At 49.4% G+C, this 14,845-nt stretch overlaps 1 protein-coding gene across 1 annotated transcript; it reads right to left on the reverse strand.

The window, feature by feature from the left end:
* Positions 1-10,880: 10,880 nt before the first annotated feature.
* LOC123153994 (receptor-like protein EIX2) lies at positions 10,881-13,778 on the reverse strand. The gene has a single exon (XM_044572821.1). It carries the CDS (start codon positions 13,776-13,778, stop codon positions 10,881-10,883), a length of 2,898 nt encoding a protein of 965 aa, XP_044428756.1.
* Positions 13,779-14,845: the final 1,067 nt, after the last annotated feature.

Consider the following 14,845-nt stretch of genomic DNA (forward strand, 5'->3'; position numbering starts at 1 on the left):
TAGAGTTGAGGCACCAAAGACGTTTTGAAACATCGCGGAACATATGAGATATTTCGAGGGCTGAAATTGGAATTTCAGGCTCGTGCCCACGTCAAGTGGTATAATACCTCCGACGGGTTTCTTGGCCTACAAACAAAGGGAGTTATCTTCCAGATGAGAAAGTGATGGTTCTCCAAAGTCACTGTCACCAAGCTACTAGAGCTTCGTAATGAACTATAACATATCAGGGATAGACATGATGATCCTTGAGCAATTCGTGATGTTTGACACCGCGAAAGTAGAAATCAAGAAGGAGCATCAATTGTTGATGGTTAGTGAAACCACTAGTTTCAACAAGGGCAAGGGCAATAAAGGATACTTCATGAAACGGCAAATCAGCTGCTGCTCTAGTGAAGAAACCCAAGGTTGAACCCAAACCCGAGACTAAGTGCTTCTGTAATAAGGGGAACGGTCACTAGAGCAGAATTACCCTAGATACTTGGTAGATAAGAAGGCAAGCAAGGTCGACAGAAGTATATTGGATATACATTATATTAGTGTGTACTCTACTAGTACTCATAGTAGCACCAGGGTATTAGATACCGGTTCGGTTGCTAAGTGTTAGTAACTCGAAATAAAAGGCTACGAAATAAACGGAGACTAGCTAAAGACGAGGTGACGATATGTGTTGGAAGTATTTCCAAGGTTGATGTGATCAAACATCGCACGCTCCCTCTACCATCGGGATCGGTGTTAAACCTAGATAATTGTTATCTGGTGTTTGCGTTGAGCATAGACATGATTGGATTATGTTTATCGCATGCGGTTATTCATTAAAGGAGAATAATGGTTACTCTGTTTATTTGAATAATACCTTCAATGGTCTTGCACCTAAAATGAATGGTTTATTGAATCCCGATCGTAGTGATACATGCCAAAAGATATAAGATAGTAATGATAGTACCACATACTTGTGGCACTGCAATTTGAGTCATAATGGTATAAAACGCATAAAGAAGCTCCATGTTGATGGATCTTTGGACTCACTTGATTTTGAATCACTTGAGACATGCGAACCATGCCTATTGGTATATATGCATGAAGAAACTCCATACAGATGGATCATTTGGGCTCACTTGATTTTGAATCACTTGAGACATGCAAATCATACCACATGGGCAAGATGACTGAAAGGCCTCGTTTTCAGTAAGATGGAACTAGAAAGCAACTTGTTGGAAGTAATACATTTTGATGTGTGCAGTCCAATGAGTGCTGAGGCGTGTAGTGGATATCGTTATGTTCCTACTTCACAGATGATTTGAGTAGATGTTGAGTATATTTACTTGATGAATCACGAGTCTGAATTATTGAAAGGTTCAGGTAATTTCAGGGTGAAGTTGAAAGATCGTCGTGACAAGAGGATAAAATATCTATGATATGATCATAGAGATGAATATCTGAATTACGAGTTTGGCACACAGTTAAGACATCGTGAAAATTGTTTCACAACTAATACCGCCTGGAACACCATAGTGTGATGGTGTGTCCGAACATCATAAATGCACCCCATTGGATATGGGGCATACCATGATGTCTCTTATCGAATTACCACTATTGTTCATGGGTTAGGCATTAGAGACAACCACATTCACTTTAAATAGGGCACCACGTAATTCCGATGAGATGACACCGTATGAACTATGGTTTAGAGAAACCTAAGCTATCATTTGTTAAATGGTTTGGGGCTGCGACGCTTATGTGAAAAAGTTTCAGGCTGATAAGCTCGAACCCAAAGCGGATGAATGCATCTTCATAGAATACCTAAAACAGTTGGGTATACCTCCTGTCTTAGATCCGAAAGCAATAGGGATTTTTTCTATAATCGGGTCCTTTCTTGAGGAAAAGTTTCTCTCGAAAGAATTGAGTGGGAGGATGGTGGAGACTTGATGAGGTTGTTAACCGTCACTTCAACTAGTGTATAGCAGGGCACAAAGAGTTGTTCCTGTGGCACCTACACCAATTGAAGTGGAAGCTTATGATAGTGATCATGAGACTTCGGATCAAGCAACTCCCAAACCTCGTAGGACGAGGATGATGCGTACTACTTTAGAGTGGTACGTAATCCTGTCTTGGAAATCATGTTGCTAGACAAACAATGAACCTATGAGCTATGGAGAAGCGATGTGGGCCCAGATTCTGACAAATGGCTCGAGGCCATAAAATCCGAGAGAGGATCCATGTATGAAAACAAAGTGTAGACTTTGAAAAGAACTACTTGATGGTCGTAAGGCTGTTGGGTACAGGTGGATTTTAAGAAGAAGCCGGACGTGGACGGTAATGTCACCGTCTATGAAGCTCGACTTGTGGCGAAGATTTTTTCACAAGTTCAAGTAGTTGACTACGATGAGATTTTCTCACCTGTAGCGATACTTAAAGTCCGTCGAAATCATGTTAGCATAAACTGCATTTATGAAATCTGGCAGATGGATGTCAAAACAAATTTCCTTACCAGTTTTCGTAAGGAAAGGTTGTATGTGATACAATCAGAAAGGTTTTGTCTATCCTAAGGATGCTAAAAGGTATGCTAGCTCCAGCGATCCTTCCATGGACTAGAGCAAGCATCTCGGAGTCGGAATATACACTTTGATGGAGTAATCAAAGTTTATGGGTTTATACAAAGTTTGATAGAAACTTGTATTTACAATAAAGTGAGTGGGAGCACTACGACATTTTTGATAAGTATATGTGGATGACATATTGTTGATCCGAAATGATGTAGAATTTCTGGAAAGCATGCAGAGTTATTTGAAAAGTGTTTTTCAATGGAAAACCTGGATTAGGCTACTTGAGTATTGAGCATTAAGATCTATAAGGATAGATCAAAACGCTTAATAGTACTTTCAAATGAATACATACCGTGACAAGATTTTGAAGGAGTTCAAAATGGATCGGCAAAGAAGGAGTTCTTGGCTGTGTTATAAGGTGCGAACATTGAGTAAGACTCGAAACCTGACCGCGGCAGAATAGAGAGAAAGGACGAAGGTCGTCCCCTATGCTTTAGACGTAGGCTCTATAGTATGCTATGCTGTGTACCGCACCTGAAGTGTGCCTTGCCATGAGTCAGTCAAGGGGTACAAGAGTGATCCAAGAATTGATCACAGGACAGCGGTCAAACTTATCCTTAGTAACTAGTGGACTAAGGAATTTTCTCGATTATGGAGGTGGTAAAAGAGTTCGTCATAAAGGGTTACGCCGATGCAAACTTTGATACTAATCCAGATTATTCTGAGTAGTAAACTGGATTCGTATAGTAGAACAGTTATTTGGAATAGCTCCAAATAGAGCGTGGTGGCTGCATCTAGGAGATGACATAGAGATTTGTAAAGCACACACGGATCTGAAAAGGTTCAGACCCGTTGACTATAACATCTCTCACAAGCATAACATGATCAAACCCAGAACTCTTTGGGTGTTAGTCACATGGGGATATGTGACCTTGAGTGTTAATCACATAGCGATGTGAAATGGATTATTGACTCTAGTGCAAGTGGGAGACTGTTGGAAATATGCCCTAGAGGCAATAATAAGTTAGTTATTATTATATTTTCTTGTTCATGATAATCATTTATTATCCATGCTAGAATTGTATTGATAGGAAACTCAGATACATGTGTGGATACATAGACAACACCATGTCCCTAGTAAGCCTCTAGTTGACTAGCTCGTTGATCAATAGATGGTTATGGTTTCCTGACCATGGACATTGGATGTCATTGATAACGGGATCACATCATTAGGAGAATGATGTGATGGACAAGACCCAATCCTAAGCCTAGCACAAGATCGTGTAGTTCGTATGCTAAAGCTTTTCTAATGTCAAGTATCATTTCCTTAGACCATGAGATTGTGAAACTCCCGGATATCGTAGGAGTGCTTTGGGTGTGCCAAACGTCACAACGTAACTGGGTGGAACGAGTAAAGAGACTTACCGGTAACGAGATTGAACAAGGTATCGGGATACCGACGATCGAATCTCGGGCAAGTACAATACCGCTGGACAAAGGGAATTGTATACGGGATTGATTGAATCCTTGACATCGTGGTTCATCCGATGAGATCATCGTGGAACATGTGGGATCCATCATGGGTATCCAGATCCCACTGTTGGTTATTGGCTGGAGAGTTGTCTCGGTCATGTCTGCATGGTTCCTGAACCCGTAGGGTCTACACACTTAAGGTTCGGTGACGCTAGAGTTGTTATGGGAAATAGTATGTGGTTACCGAAGGTAGTTCGGAGTCCCGGATGAGATCCCGGACGTCACGAGGAGTTCCGGAATGGTCCGGCGGTGAAGATCGATATATTGGACCAAGGGTATTGGAGTCCGGAAGTGTTCCGGAGGTACCAGGCTATGGCCAGCATGACCGAAAGGTGTTTCGGGAGCCCCAGCAAGTGTTGGAGGGCCTCATGGGCCAAAGGGGAAGGGGAAAACCAGCCCACTAAGGGTTGGTGCGCCCCCCACACCCTTTCCCATGTTACTTGGGGAGGTGGGGCGCCTCCACCTAGCTTGGGAGGCAAGCCTCCACCTTCTTGGCTTGGGGGGCAAGTCTCCCTAGGATTTTCCCTAGCGAGATCCAATCTGCCTAGCCGCCGCCCCCTAGGGGAAACCCTAGGGCGCCTCCCCCTCTCCCCTTGCCCCTATATATAGTGGAGGGGTGGGAGGGCAGCCGTGACCTCTTCCCTGGCGCAGCCCTCCCTCCTCCTACCTTCTCCTCCTCCTCCATGGTGCTTGGCGAAGCCCTGCCGAAGAACCACGAGCTCCACCACCACCACGCCGTCGTGCTAACGGAGCTCTCCCTCAACTTCTCCTCTCCCCTTGCTGGATCAAGAAGGAGGAGACGTCCCCGGGCTGTACGTGTGTTGAATGCGGAGGTGCCGTCCGTTCGGCACTTGGATCGGACCTTCCGCGATTTGAATCGCCGCGAGTACGACTCCATCAACCGCGTTCTTGTAACGCTTCCGCTTAGCGATCTACAAGGGTATGTAGATGCACTCTCCTTCCCTCGTTGCTAGATTACTCCATAGATTGATCTTGGTGATGCGTAGAAAATTTTGAATTTCTGCTACGTTCCCCAACAGACGAGAACGGGCGGCGCGCGGTGCCTTGCCTGTGGGCGCACGAGCTTCTGCAGCTGCGTGCGGCGCGGTGGTCGGGATCGGGGCGGGCACACGAGCTGGTGGTGTGTGCTGGCCGAGCTCTAATTAGGCCTCCCCTGGTCCGGCCCCTGGACGCCGGCGAGCAGTGCGGGGTGGCTCTTCGGTGAGCGCTCTTTGCTGCAGGTGAAGGGTGGCTTCGAGCTCCTTATCGATGGCTAGGCGGGATGTCGTTGGTGGCCCCGCATCGAACTGCATTGGCCGCCACAGTGAGGCGACACGGGGGTGTGTTGGTGGGGAGTTCTCAGGAGGGATGGGAGGCCCTAATGTCGGGCCACCCGTCGCTGGTGCAGGGGTGTACCAGTCCGGACGCGTCCGCTCATTTCCCCTCTCCTCGGCCATGTGCCCTCTGGCGAGGTTCTGGCGATCTTCGAGGCAGGGCGGCTGCTGGATACTCCATCGGCAGGTGCTGCCAGTTAGGCCAAAGCCAAGGCTTTTGGGCGTTCATGGAGTTGCTTGAATGCAGGGCGGTGGCCCTGGCGACGGGAGACGCGGTGTTCGTTGGCGGAGCATGCGCCCATGGGCGCGGTCGCGCAGCCATGGTCACGCAGGTGGCATGGTTGGTGATGTTTGGCGTAGCATGGTGGTTTGGCGGAGGGTTAGCACCAAAGTGCATAACTTGCCTGGTCTTCTCCGGCCGACGGTGGCGGCAGCGACGGGCATCGTTTCCTTCATGAAGGCTTTGTCGTGGTGTTCTCTTCTCTCCATGTTGCTTCGGGTGAAAACTTGATCCTCGGGATCGGGCGGTAGCGACTATCAGTGTTGTGCCCTTCTTGAAGGCACCGGCTTGGAGTCCATGCTTTGTCACTGTCCTGCTTCACTTCTCGGTGGCTAGGTCTCGGGACGTCCTCGTCGGCCCCAAGTAGTTCCACTCCCCCCCCCCCACGTCGTCCGCTCTCGGGCGACTTGGGGGCGAAACCCTAGGTGCCGCCGGTTCCCCGCCTCCCCTTCTCCTCCTCCCCCGCCGCCGTCGGCAACCGTCATCAGGCTTGCCCGCGCGACGGTAGGCGGCGGCGGGGGCTTCCCAGTGAACCCGCCTCGGCCTCTGGAGAGCCCCCCACCGCATCGGGCGCTGCCGCCCGCTTCCCATGGTCCCCTAGTGGCCGCCGAGGCCGGCCCTCTACGGCGGCCGTAGCCGCCGGCGTTGTCGCCTCGCGCCTGCCCTGGGTCGAGTCACCAGGGACGGCTTCGCCCGTTAGATTCGACCACCTCGGCCCTGGGATCGGGGCCAGCTACTCCGATCTGGCTGCTGGTGGGCCGGGGTTCCCCGGATCCGCCCGGATCTGGCTGGCGTGGCCTTGCCTCATCCTGCCCGGCTTGGGTGTTCTCGGTTGTACTCCCTGGTGGCGGCGGTGTGGGTCTTTATCCATGTTTCGACGGGATGTGTGCGGTGGGTGGATGCCTGGGCGGCGGCCTCGGGCGGGGTGGACGGCGTTACCTCTTCAGCGGGCGACGGCCGTGGGTGTCGGTGGTCCGCGACTTCAGCCGTGCGAGCGGCGAGGTATCAGTGGACGTCTACTGCAGTGGGTCGGGGTGCCCCATCACCCACGTGCCTGCTTCGATGAAGTCCAATGCCTTCTCCGGCTAAGTGCGCTCCCTTGGCTAGGTCTTTGGTCGGGTGGATGGGATGGGGCGGGACCGGGGAAACCCTTGGCCGTCGGCGGAGGCCACGACAACGGCAGCACCTTTGCTGGGTGTCGGTCCCATTCTTGGAGGCCTTGTCGAGTCCCGGCCCCGCATCGACGGCGCAGGCGGGAGTCCCGGTCCACCAGGTTCGGTTCCCACCCTCGCCGTCCCCGCTACCGGCTTGGTTGACCGAGTCATCATCTCAGCCGGTCTACACGATGGCCTCAGGACCGCCGCACGTGCCGTCGCAGCAGGCACAGTACGGCGGGTCCTCCAGCTCCGCGGGCCCCTACGTTGGCCTCAACGCGCCACCGTTCCACGGGGGCCCCCTTGTGGTCACCGACCCGGCGCCGCTGCTCTGCACTGCTGAGCCATACCCCCACGGCGGTCATACCCAGACGGCGCCGCGCTTCGCCAAGCTCGCCTTCGCCACCTACGACGGCACCGAGGACCCCCTCAACTGGCTTAATCAGTGTGACCAATTCTTCCGAGAGAAACACACGTTCGCGTCGGACCGCACCTGGCTCACTTCATATCACCTCCAAGCACCGCACAAACTTGGTATTACGCTCTCGAGCAGGACGAGGGCGGCATGCCTCAATGGGAGCGTTTTTGCGAGCTCTGCCTCCTTCTCTTCGGGCCGCGAATATGCAGGAGCCGGCTGGCGGAGTTGGGCCGTCTCCCCTTCACCTCTACGGTGCAAGACTTCACCGACCGCTTTCAGGCCCTGGCGTGCCACACGCCCGGCGTGACGGCTCGCCAGCGGGCCGAGGTCTTCGCCGGCGCTCTGCCGGATCATATCCGCGTGGACGTGGAGCTGCAGGGACCCCAGGACCTCCAAACGGCCATGTACTACGCCCGTGCGTTCGAGCGCCGCGCGGTGGCCATACAGGAGGCGTCACCGTCCCTGACCGCTGGGCCGCCACCCTGGCCGAACGTTCCTACGCAGGGTCAGCCTGCTCAGGCTTCCGCAACACCCCTCGTCGTGACCGCGGCGTGCCCGTTCCACCGGCTCACCCCGGCCGAGCAACTCCAGCGTCGCCGCCAAGGGTTGTGCTTCAACTGCGACAAGCCCTACATGCCGGGCCACGTTTGCCCACGACTTTTCTACCTAGAGGATGCAGACTACATTGAGGAGGCCGCCGCTGCCGGGCTCGGCGACCTGCCCACCCCAGCTGCCGCAGAGGTGTTTGGCGACGGTTGATCACCTCGAGGAGTTCCGCAAGAGCTTCCCCGCCATCCAGCTCGAGGACGAACTGTTTGTGCAGGCGGGGAGAAATGTTATGAGCGTCACATGCTACAGCTAGGCGGATAGGGCTATGGCCCAATTATCTTATTGTGTTAGGGGCTTAGCCCAATTATATCATTATGAGGATTATATAAACTCATGTAAGGACCCGTTTTGAGATTAAGCAAGAAGCAATCATATTTGCTCGGCTTCCTTATGGCGCCGGGAGACCTAACCCTAGCCGCCGCTAGCCTCAGCCGCCGCCGCCTCCAGCGCGCAAGGACGGCGCCCAGCCGCCGGCCGCCGCGCCCTCGTCCTCGTCCTCGTCCATCCTTCCCCTACAACCTCCGATCTAGACCCAGTAGAACCCTAGTTTCTACAAACAGTCAATAGTATAAGATACACGACACTCGTCTTTATCTGATATATGACAACACAGATTTTAGCCTTTGGCTGGCCCTTTCATTGCCATGAAGGACCTGCGTTGCATCGACGGGCACGCACGCAATTTGGTGTTACCAAGCTGAGCAGCAGGGTGAAGACCATCAACAGGGGGCTGGCTAGCTAGTCTTCCTGCACACATTAAGATTTAACCTGGATGAGATACTGTATATGTAAAATTAAAAAAAAGATACTGTATATGACTATGCATTCATGCATCCAGTTGATTTGGGTTTAAGCCTCGTATATCAAGATTTTCCACTATCATCAATCATATATATATCACAGCCAGTCAATAGGAAATACCAACACATTGTTAAATAGATTTATCAATCAGCTTTGTTTCTTTCCAAGTAATCTAACATATTCACCATGGGATTACATGATTTCCAAGTAGTATCTTTAAAAGTAAGCATGAGTTAACCATTCAACATTTTATTTTCCACTATTACTCATTTGATGTTTTGTTTGTTATCTCTCAAGGATGGAGCTAGCCACATTAAACGATAACACACGCAAAAAACGATGAACTGGTGAGACATTCCTAAAAAAAAGTGGTGATGAATTATGCTTGTCTATCTAGCTATAGTAAATGAGAACATATAGTAAACATAAAATAGAAATTAGGAAACACCTACAGTATATTACCTGGTGCATAAAAACTGTTGAAAGAATGGCAGGAACTAATATTACGGTCTTCACAAAGTTTCCTTGATTGCAGCAAGTTAAGTTGAACCATATAGAGACCGTCCTTCGCACATATAAATATTTCATCAGTATCCTCAACATATCCTACTATAAATTTAAGCAATACCATCCCTCCTTCAATCCGAGGAGGTAACCCAACAATGTTATCTGTTTCAATAGTCTTCCACAGCAACCAGGTGGTAACACCATGACAATTGATCATCCTCTGCCGCATTTCAACGTTATGGTAATGATGAGACATCATGGCGACACCAACTGCGTCTTCCTCTGTCTGAACGATCTGATGGCTGTAGCAATGTTCCATACGAGGAGGCCCCTCGAGCACATCAAGGCTATGCTGTTCCAAATTAAACCCAAGTATACCCCTCTTCACATACTTAAATGACCAATAAACAACATTACCAACTAGGGTACTAATATAAGAGCCAAAACAATCTCGATAGTGAACCTCTGCTTCGATGAGATCGGCCCATGTGTCGGTCTCGGAAGAATAAACAGAGGCAAGGGCTCGATCGTCCTTAGTGGACACAAGGAGCAAGACCACCTTGAAGAGGGTGGAGTGGCAACCGCCGTGCACGTGGCCCTGGTCACGGGCAGTGCAGAGCACCGCCCCGTGGACGTAGCCGCACTTGAACTCGGGTGGAATTGGCACACGGTGTTGATTACCGGCGATGGGGTCGCATACGAGGACCTCCGCACGGAACCGGTGTAAGATGAGGACAAGGCCATGGCGGCACCCGAGAAGGCGGTTCGACAAGTAGCCGATTGGCAGGTTGAGCCGCCAATCAGGGATGCGGTCAGGAGCGGGTAGGACCGAAGTGAAATTGATCTTATCGCCGTGATAGAAGAAGACGCCGAGGAGCGGCGGGTTCCGGTGATGTGCATAGAAGCAGCGGAGGAATCTAGAGTCGGTGACGAGGCGTCGCCAGCGCTTGCAGACGGCGGAGACGCGCGGGAGGGAGGACGGCTGGGGCGGGAGACGGAGGAGGATCTCCTGCAGCATGTCGTCGTCTTGCAGCGCCGCTGGCGGGGAATTGCCATGGCGGCAGGTCATGGAGGCGGCCTCCTCACCGGCGCCGATCTGGGGGTTCATCGTGACGTGGTAAGGAAGGAGCACGCACGTGGTTAAGATTTCTGTGCGTGCAATCTCTGGACTCCACGAATCAATGTTTTTTTTTTCTAATCTACAAGTCTATGTTGTTTCTTCATCTAGTGGGATTGCTAATCTCAAAGCACCGTGCCGCATTAATCCAGTCGTCATTAGGCAGCATTTCCAGTCACTGGTTAGCCATTCCCAGTTTTCCACGTCTCATGATTCTTGATTGACATTTTTCCAGTAGCACTGGTCAGCGGGGCGAGGACGAATACTCATGCCTGCAAGAAGTAGCTACAAACATGCATGATGATATACCCGGCACCGGCAGTGGAGAGATGAAAACAGAGGAGGTGAGCGGAGATGAGACGAAGAATGAGAGATCTGGATGTGGCAGAGAGGGGAGATCAAGAGGAAGAATGAGAAAACATGGGACGGAGAGAGGAGATCAGAGGGAGAAGCAAGAGGAGGAGAACGCTAGCAAGCCAACCAACTTAAAAGAATATATGTATGTAAACAGCCGAGCATGTCGTCTTCTTCCAGCACTGCTGCCGGGGAACCACCGCAGGCGGCGGATCATGGCGGCGCTCTCCTCACTGACGCGGGTTGATGCAGGTTGGGCGTATGATGCAGGAAGAAAGGACTTGGCGTAGGTTCTGTGCATGCATGTTAATCACGTGACTATTCGAGTTGTAATTCGTTTCTGGGTTGTCAAGAGTTTGTAGCTGCGGTCCGGATGGTATTGTACCTGATAGATTGTTGTATGACAAGTTCAAGTGGCTCAAAGAAGTTAGTGCCGACAAACCTGATGGGATTGCACCAGAAAATATGTTGTATGATAGGTCCAGGGATTCCAAATGCTTTAAATCACCGATCTGATTTGGGATTGTTCCTGTCAACTGATTGCTTGATATATTCAAATTCGTGAGGGCAATCAGTAAACTTATCTCCTTTGGGATTTGTCCTGTTAAACTGTTACTGGACAAATCAAGTTTCACCAATAGCTTGTAGATTTGGAAGCTATAGTCACGCTTTTGGTCTTTTGTGATTACTGGAATGCTCTCTTCAAAGTTGTAATCCTCTGTAGTGTCCTTGGATATTATGGTCTTCATTGCCTTCAAGTTTGAGAGTGACCATGGTATGCTTCCTGATATATTGTTGCCTGATATGTCCAAATAATGAAGACGGGCAAGGGAAGTGAGATTGCCTGGAATATGGCCACTGAACATATTTGATCTCAACCTCAAGATTTGCAGCAGGGGCATTTTCTTGGGTAACCACATTGGTAATCCTCCAGAGAAACTATTGTATGAAAGATCGAGGAATTTTAATTGTGATGCACTTTGAAGAATTTTGGGGAATTCACCGGAGAGATCATTGTTATTCAAGGCTAGACTGAGCATTTGGGAGCCAAACTGATTTTCAGAGTTTGCACCAAACTCCTTGAAGCATTGCATAACATCTCCTGTGAACTTGTTTCCTGATAGATCCAACCGTTTCAGAGTAGCCAATCGGCATAAAGATGATGGTATCATGCCTCCAATCTGATTATTTGCAAGCAACAACTCTTCTAGAAATGGAGCTTTCAGGTCTGAAGACAATGCCCCTGAGAAAGAGTTTGATGATAGGTTCAAGCGGACTATATTTATTGGGAGCAAAGGGACTTGACCTGTAAGGTTGTTCGACCCGAGATATATATGGTCAGCTGCCATGTGTTGTAAATTTTCCGGTAATGAGCCATGCAACTTGTTTCCCGATGCATGCAAGAACGAAGCTCGGGAAAATGTCAACCAGAACCAATCAGGAATAACATCATCCAGGTTTGAATTTCCAAGAACAAGAACATCAATGCCAGTCTGCCATTTGAGCCACTCTGGAAAATGAGGTCCAAGATGGCATGAACGAAAACCTGCGACCTTCAATCTAAATGGAGGAACCCATTTTTGGTTGATAGCTAATTTCAAAGAGTTGTATGACAAGTCTAGATACTCTAAATTCAATAGTCCTGCAAAATCTTCCTCTGTGAGCACACTGTTTAATTTATTATAGCTGAGGTCCAAATACTTTAAGTTGCCCAAACTTGTAGAATGCCTTTTCAAGACCACACCACTGAAGTTGTTGTAGCTGAGGTCCAAAAACTTCAAATTGCCTAAACTTGCAAAATGCCCCTTGAAGAGCACACCGCTGAAGTTATTGTTGTTGAGGTACAAACTCTCTAAATTACCTAAACTTGTGAAATGATCTTTCAGGAGCACACCGTCGAAGTTATTGTATCCTAGGTCCAATTCTTTCAAATTACCAAGTTCTCCTACTCCTACAGGTAGAGGGCCAGTCATCATATTTCCAGATGCTTCAAGAACACTGAGATTGGACATGTTCCCAATCCAAACGGGTAGATTTCCGGTCATATTTGTATACTGTACTGACAACTCTTGCAATGTATTCCATGAGCACCTTGGCAATCGATCCATGAACTCAGACATGCTAGTGTTAATGTTGTTAAAATCAAATACCAACACTTTCAAATCACACAGATTTTCTAAATTTCTTGGTAGCAAACCCTCAAGATTGTTCCACTTCAAGTCTATGACCTGAAGCGACATCATGTTTCCCAGTTCATTGGGAACGGACCCATTCCAGCCACAAAATGAGAGGTAGAGCTCCTTGAGGCTTGTAAGATTCCAGAACCAGTTGTGCTTGAGTGATGCATAGAAGTTGTTCTCAGACATAACAAGGACCTCAAGGTGCGAGAGGTTGGAGTTGGAATGTAAATTACTAGCAGGCACAGTACTATTAAGGCCACATTCGTGCAAGCAAAGCACTTTAAGAGAAGGGAGCATGTTAACCGTGTGAACCCAATCCCTCACAAAACTAAGATCCACAAAGCTCATGTCAAGATGACTCAACAAAGAGAGGCGTGGCAACCATGCAAGATCCACTGCTTGAAGACAATTATAATTACAACTGACATCGAGATATTGCAATTTGGAGAGATTGCCTAGTTGAGAAGGTATTGTCCCGCAGAAAAATGCCCACGAGAGGTTGAGATACCTTAAGTTGTCGAGGGAACCCAGGAAAAGAGGTATGCTTGTGGCGTTGAAGTCATTATAGCTCAGATCAAGATATCTCAGGTGTTGCAAAGTAGCCAAAGAGGAGCTCATCTCTCCTGCTGACAAGCTCAATGATCTGTTTAGGATCGGAAAGCCGTCAGCATCCATGTCGATGTTGCGGAGGTTGAGCTTGATTACATGGCCAGTTCGGTTGCTGCACCGAACTCCCTTCCATTGACAACAGTTGTCGCCGTGGCGCCATGACGAGAGACGACCAGCCGGGTCAAAGATGCTTGCCTTGAAGGACAGGAGCGCATCTCGCTCACTGCTAAGGCATGCCTCTGATACACTCGCTTGACCATTGGAAGTGGACGCTATTTGGGAGATGAGGAAGCAAAGGAGTAGTGCAGTTGCTCGAACGAGGAGCGCGAGCTTAGTCATATTGGTCGATCGGAAATGGCAGACGAAGAAGACAGTGGAGTGGAGCGAGCAGCTTATCTCTATTATTCCTCCACAAGCATCTTAAGCTAGTCCGCGTACTGGTCTTTTCATGTATACTTTTCATATGCTGAAGTTATGGCTAGAATTTGTAATGATCCGGACATTCGACCCTGCAGAGCACGGCAGAGCAGGCTGTGGCTAGAATTTGTATTCAAGATTAGCTCAATAATTAGGGCAAGAGACTTGACTCGCCCTGTTTCAAGTTAGTGTGGAGAGACTTGACACCCTAGTCCACGTCATGGTCTTGCATACTTTTCTTCTAGTGATGAAGTTGTGGCCAAGCACGACATGGATACTTTTCTTCTACTAGTGAATTTATGACGATGCTTAGATTAGGACAGTCGAGCATGCCAAGCACGGACACAGGCCGATTCAGAGGAGGCTCCATGGAGCCCTCCAAGGAAACATTACTATTCATTTATTTATTCACGAGAAACATAGTTTCATACACCGCAAAATGTTCCCGGATTTTTCTTACGTGTAGATATAGATGCACAGTATATGTGCACGAATTTTCATCAATATACGTATTTGAGAAAAAGGGTTACCCCGCTTTGTATTACAAAGCAACCATCCGATACAACCAACGATAGGTGCTGGGGCGGAAGCAGCACAAGCACGCCCAAAAGAAAAGAAAAAGAAACAAATGCCGACAACGGCAGGTCGACGAAATAAAGATGACCAGTGACCGCTGCACCCACCGGAGAAGTACCACCGCGCTTCTAGCACTCGGAGGTGTCGCGTACAAAGCAGCACCTTTAGGAAGGAATGCGACGACGACGACGCTGCTGCCCGGACAAGTCTAAGGGTTTCCCCCGGTACGCAGAGGGCAGTGGGGAAGGGGCAGATCCGACGCCCTTCAGGAAGGTCCGGCGGCACCCGCAGGCGTCACCGCGTCGATGATGGACGAGCCACCAGGGATTTCTCCCAACCACCACCCCGGACGATCAGAAGTGCTCCACCAGAACTGCCGCCCACCAACATGTGCCACCACAGTCACTGAACCA

Source organism: Triticum aestivum, chromosome 7A (assembly GCF_018294505.1).
Source record: "Triticum aestivum cultivar Chinese Spring chromosome 7A, IWGSC CS RefSeq v2.1, whole genome shotgun sequence".
Taxonomy (NCBI): domain Eukaryota; kingdom Viridiplantae; phylum Streptophyta; class Magnoliopsida; order Poales; family Poaceae; genus Triticum; species Triticum aestivum.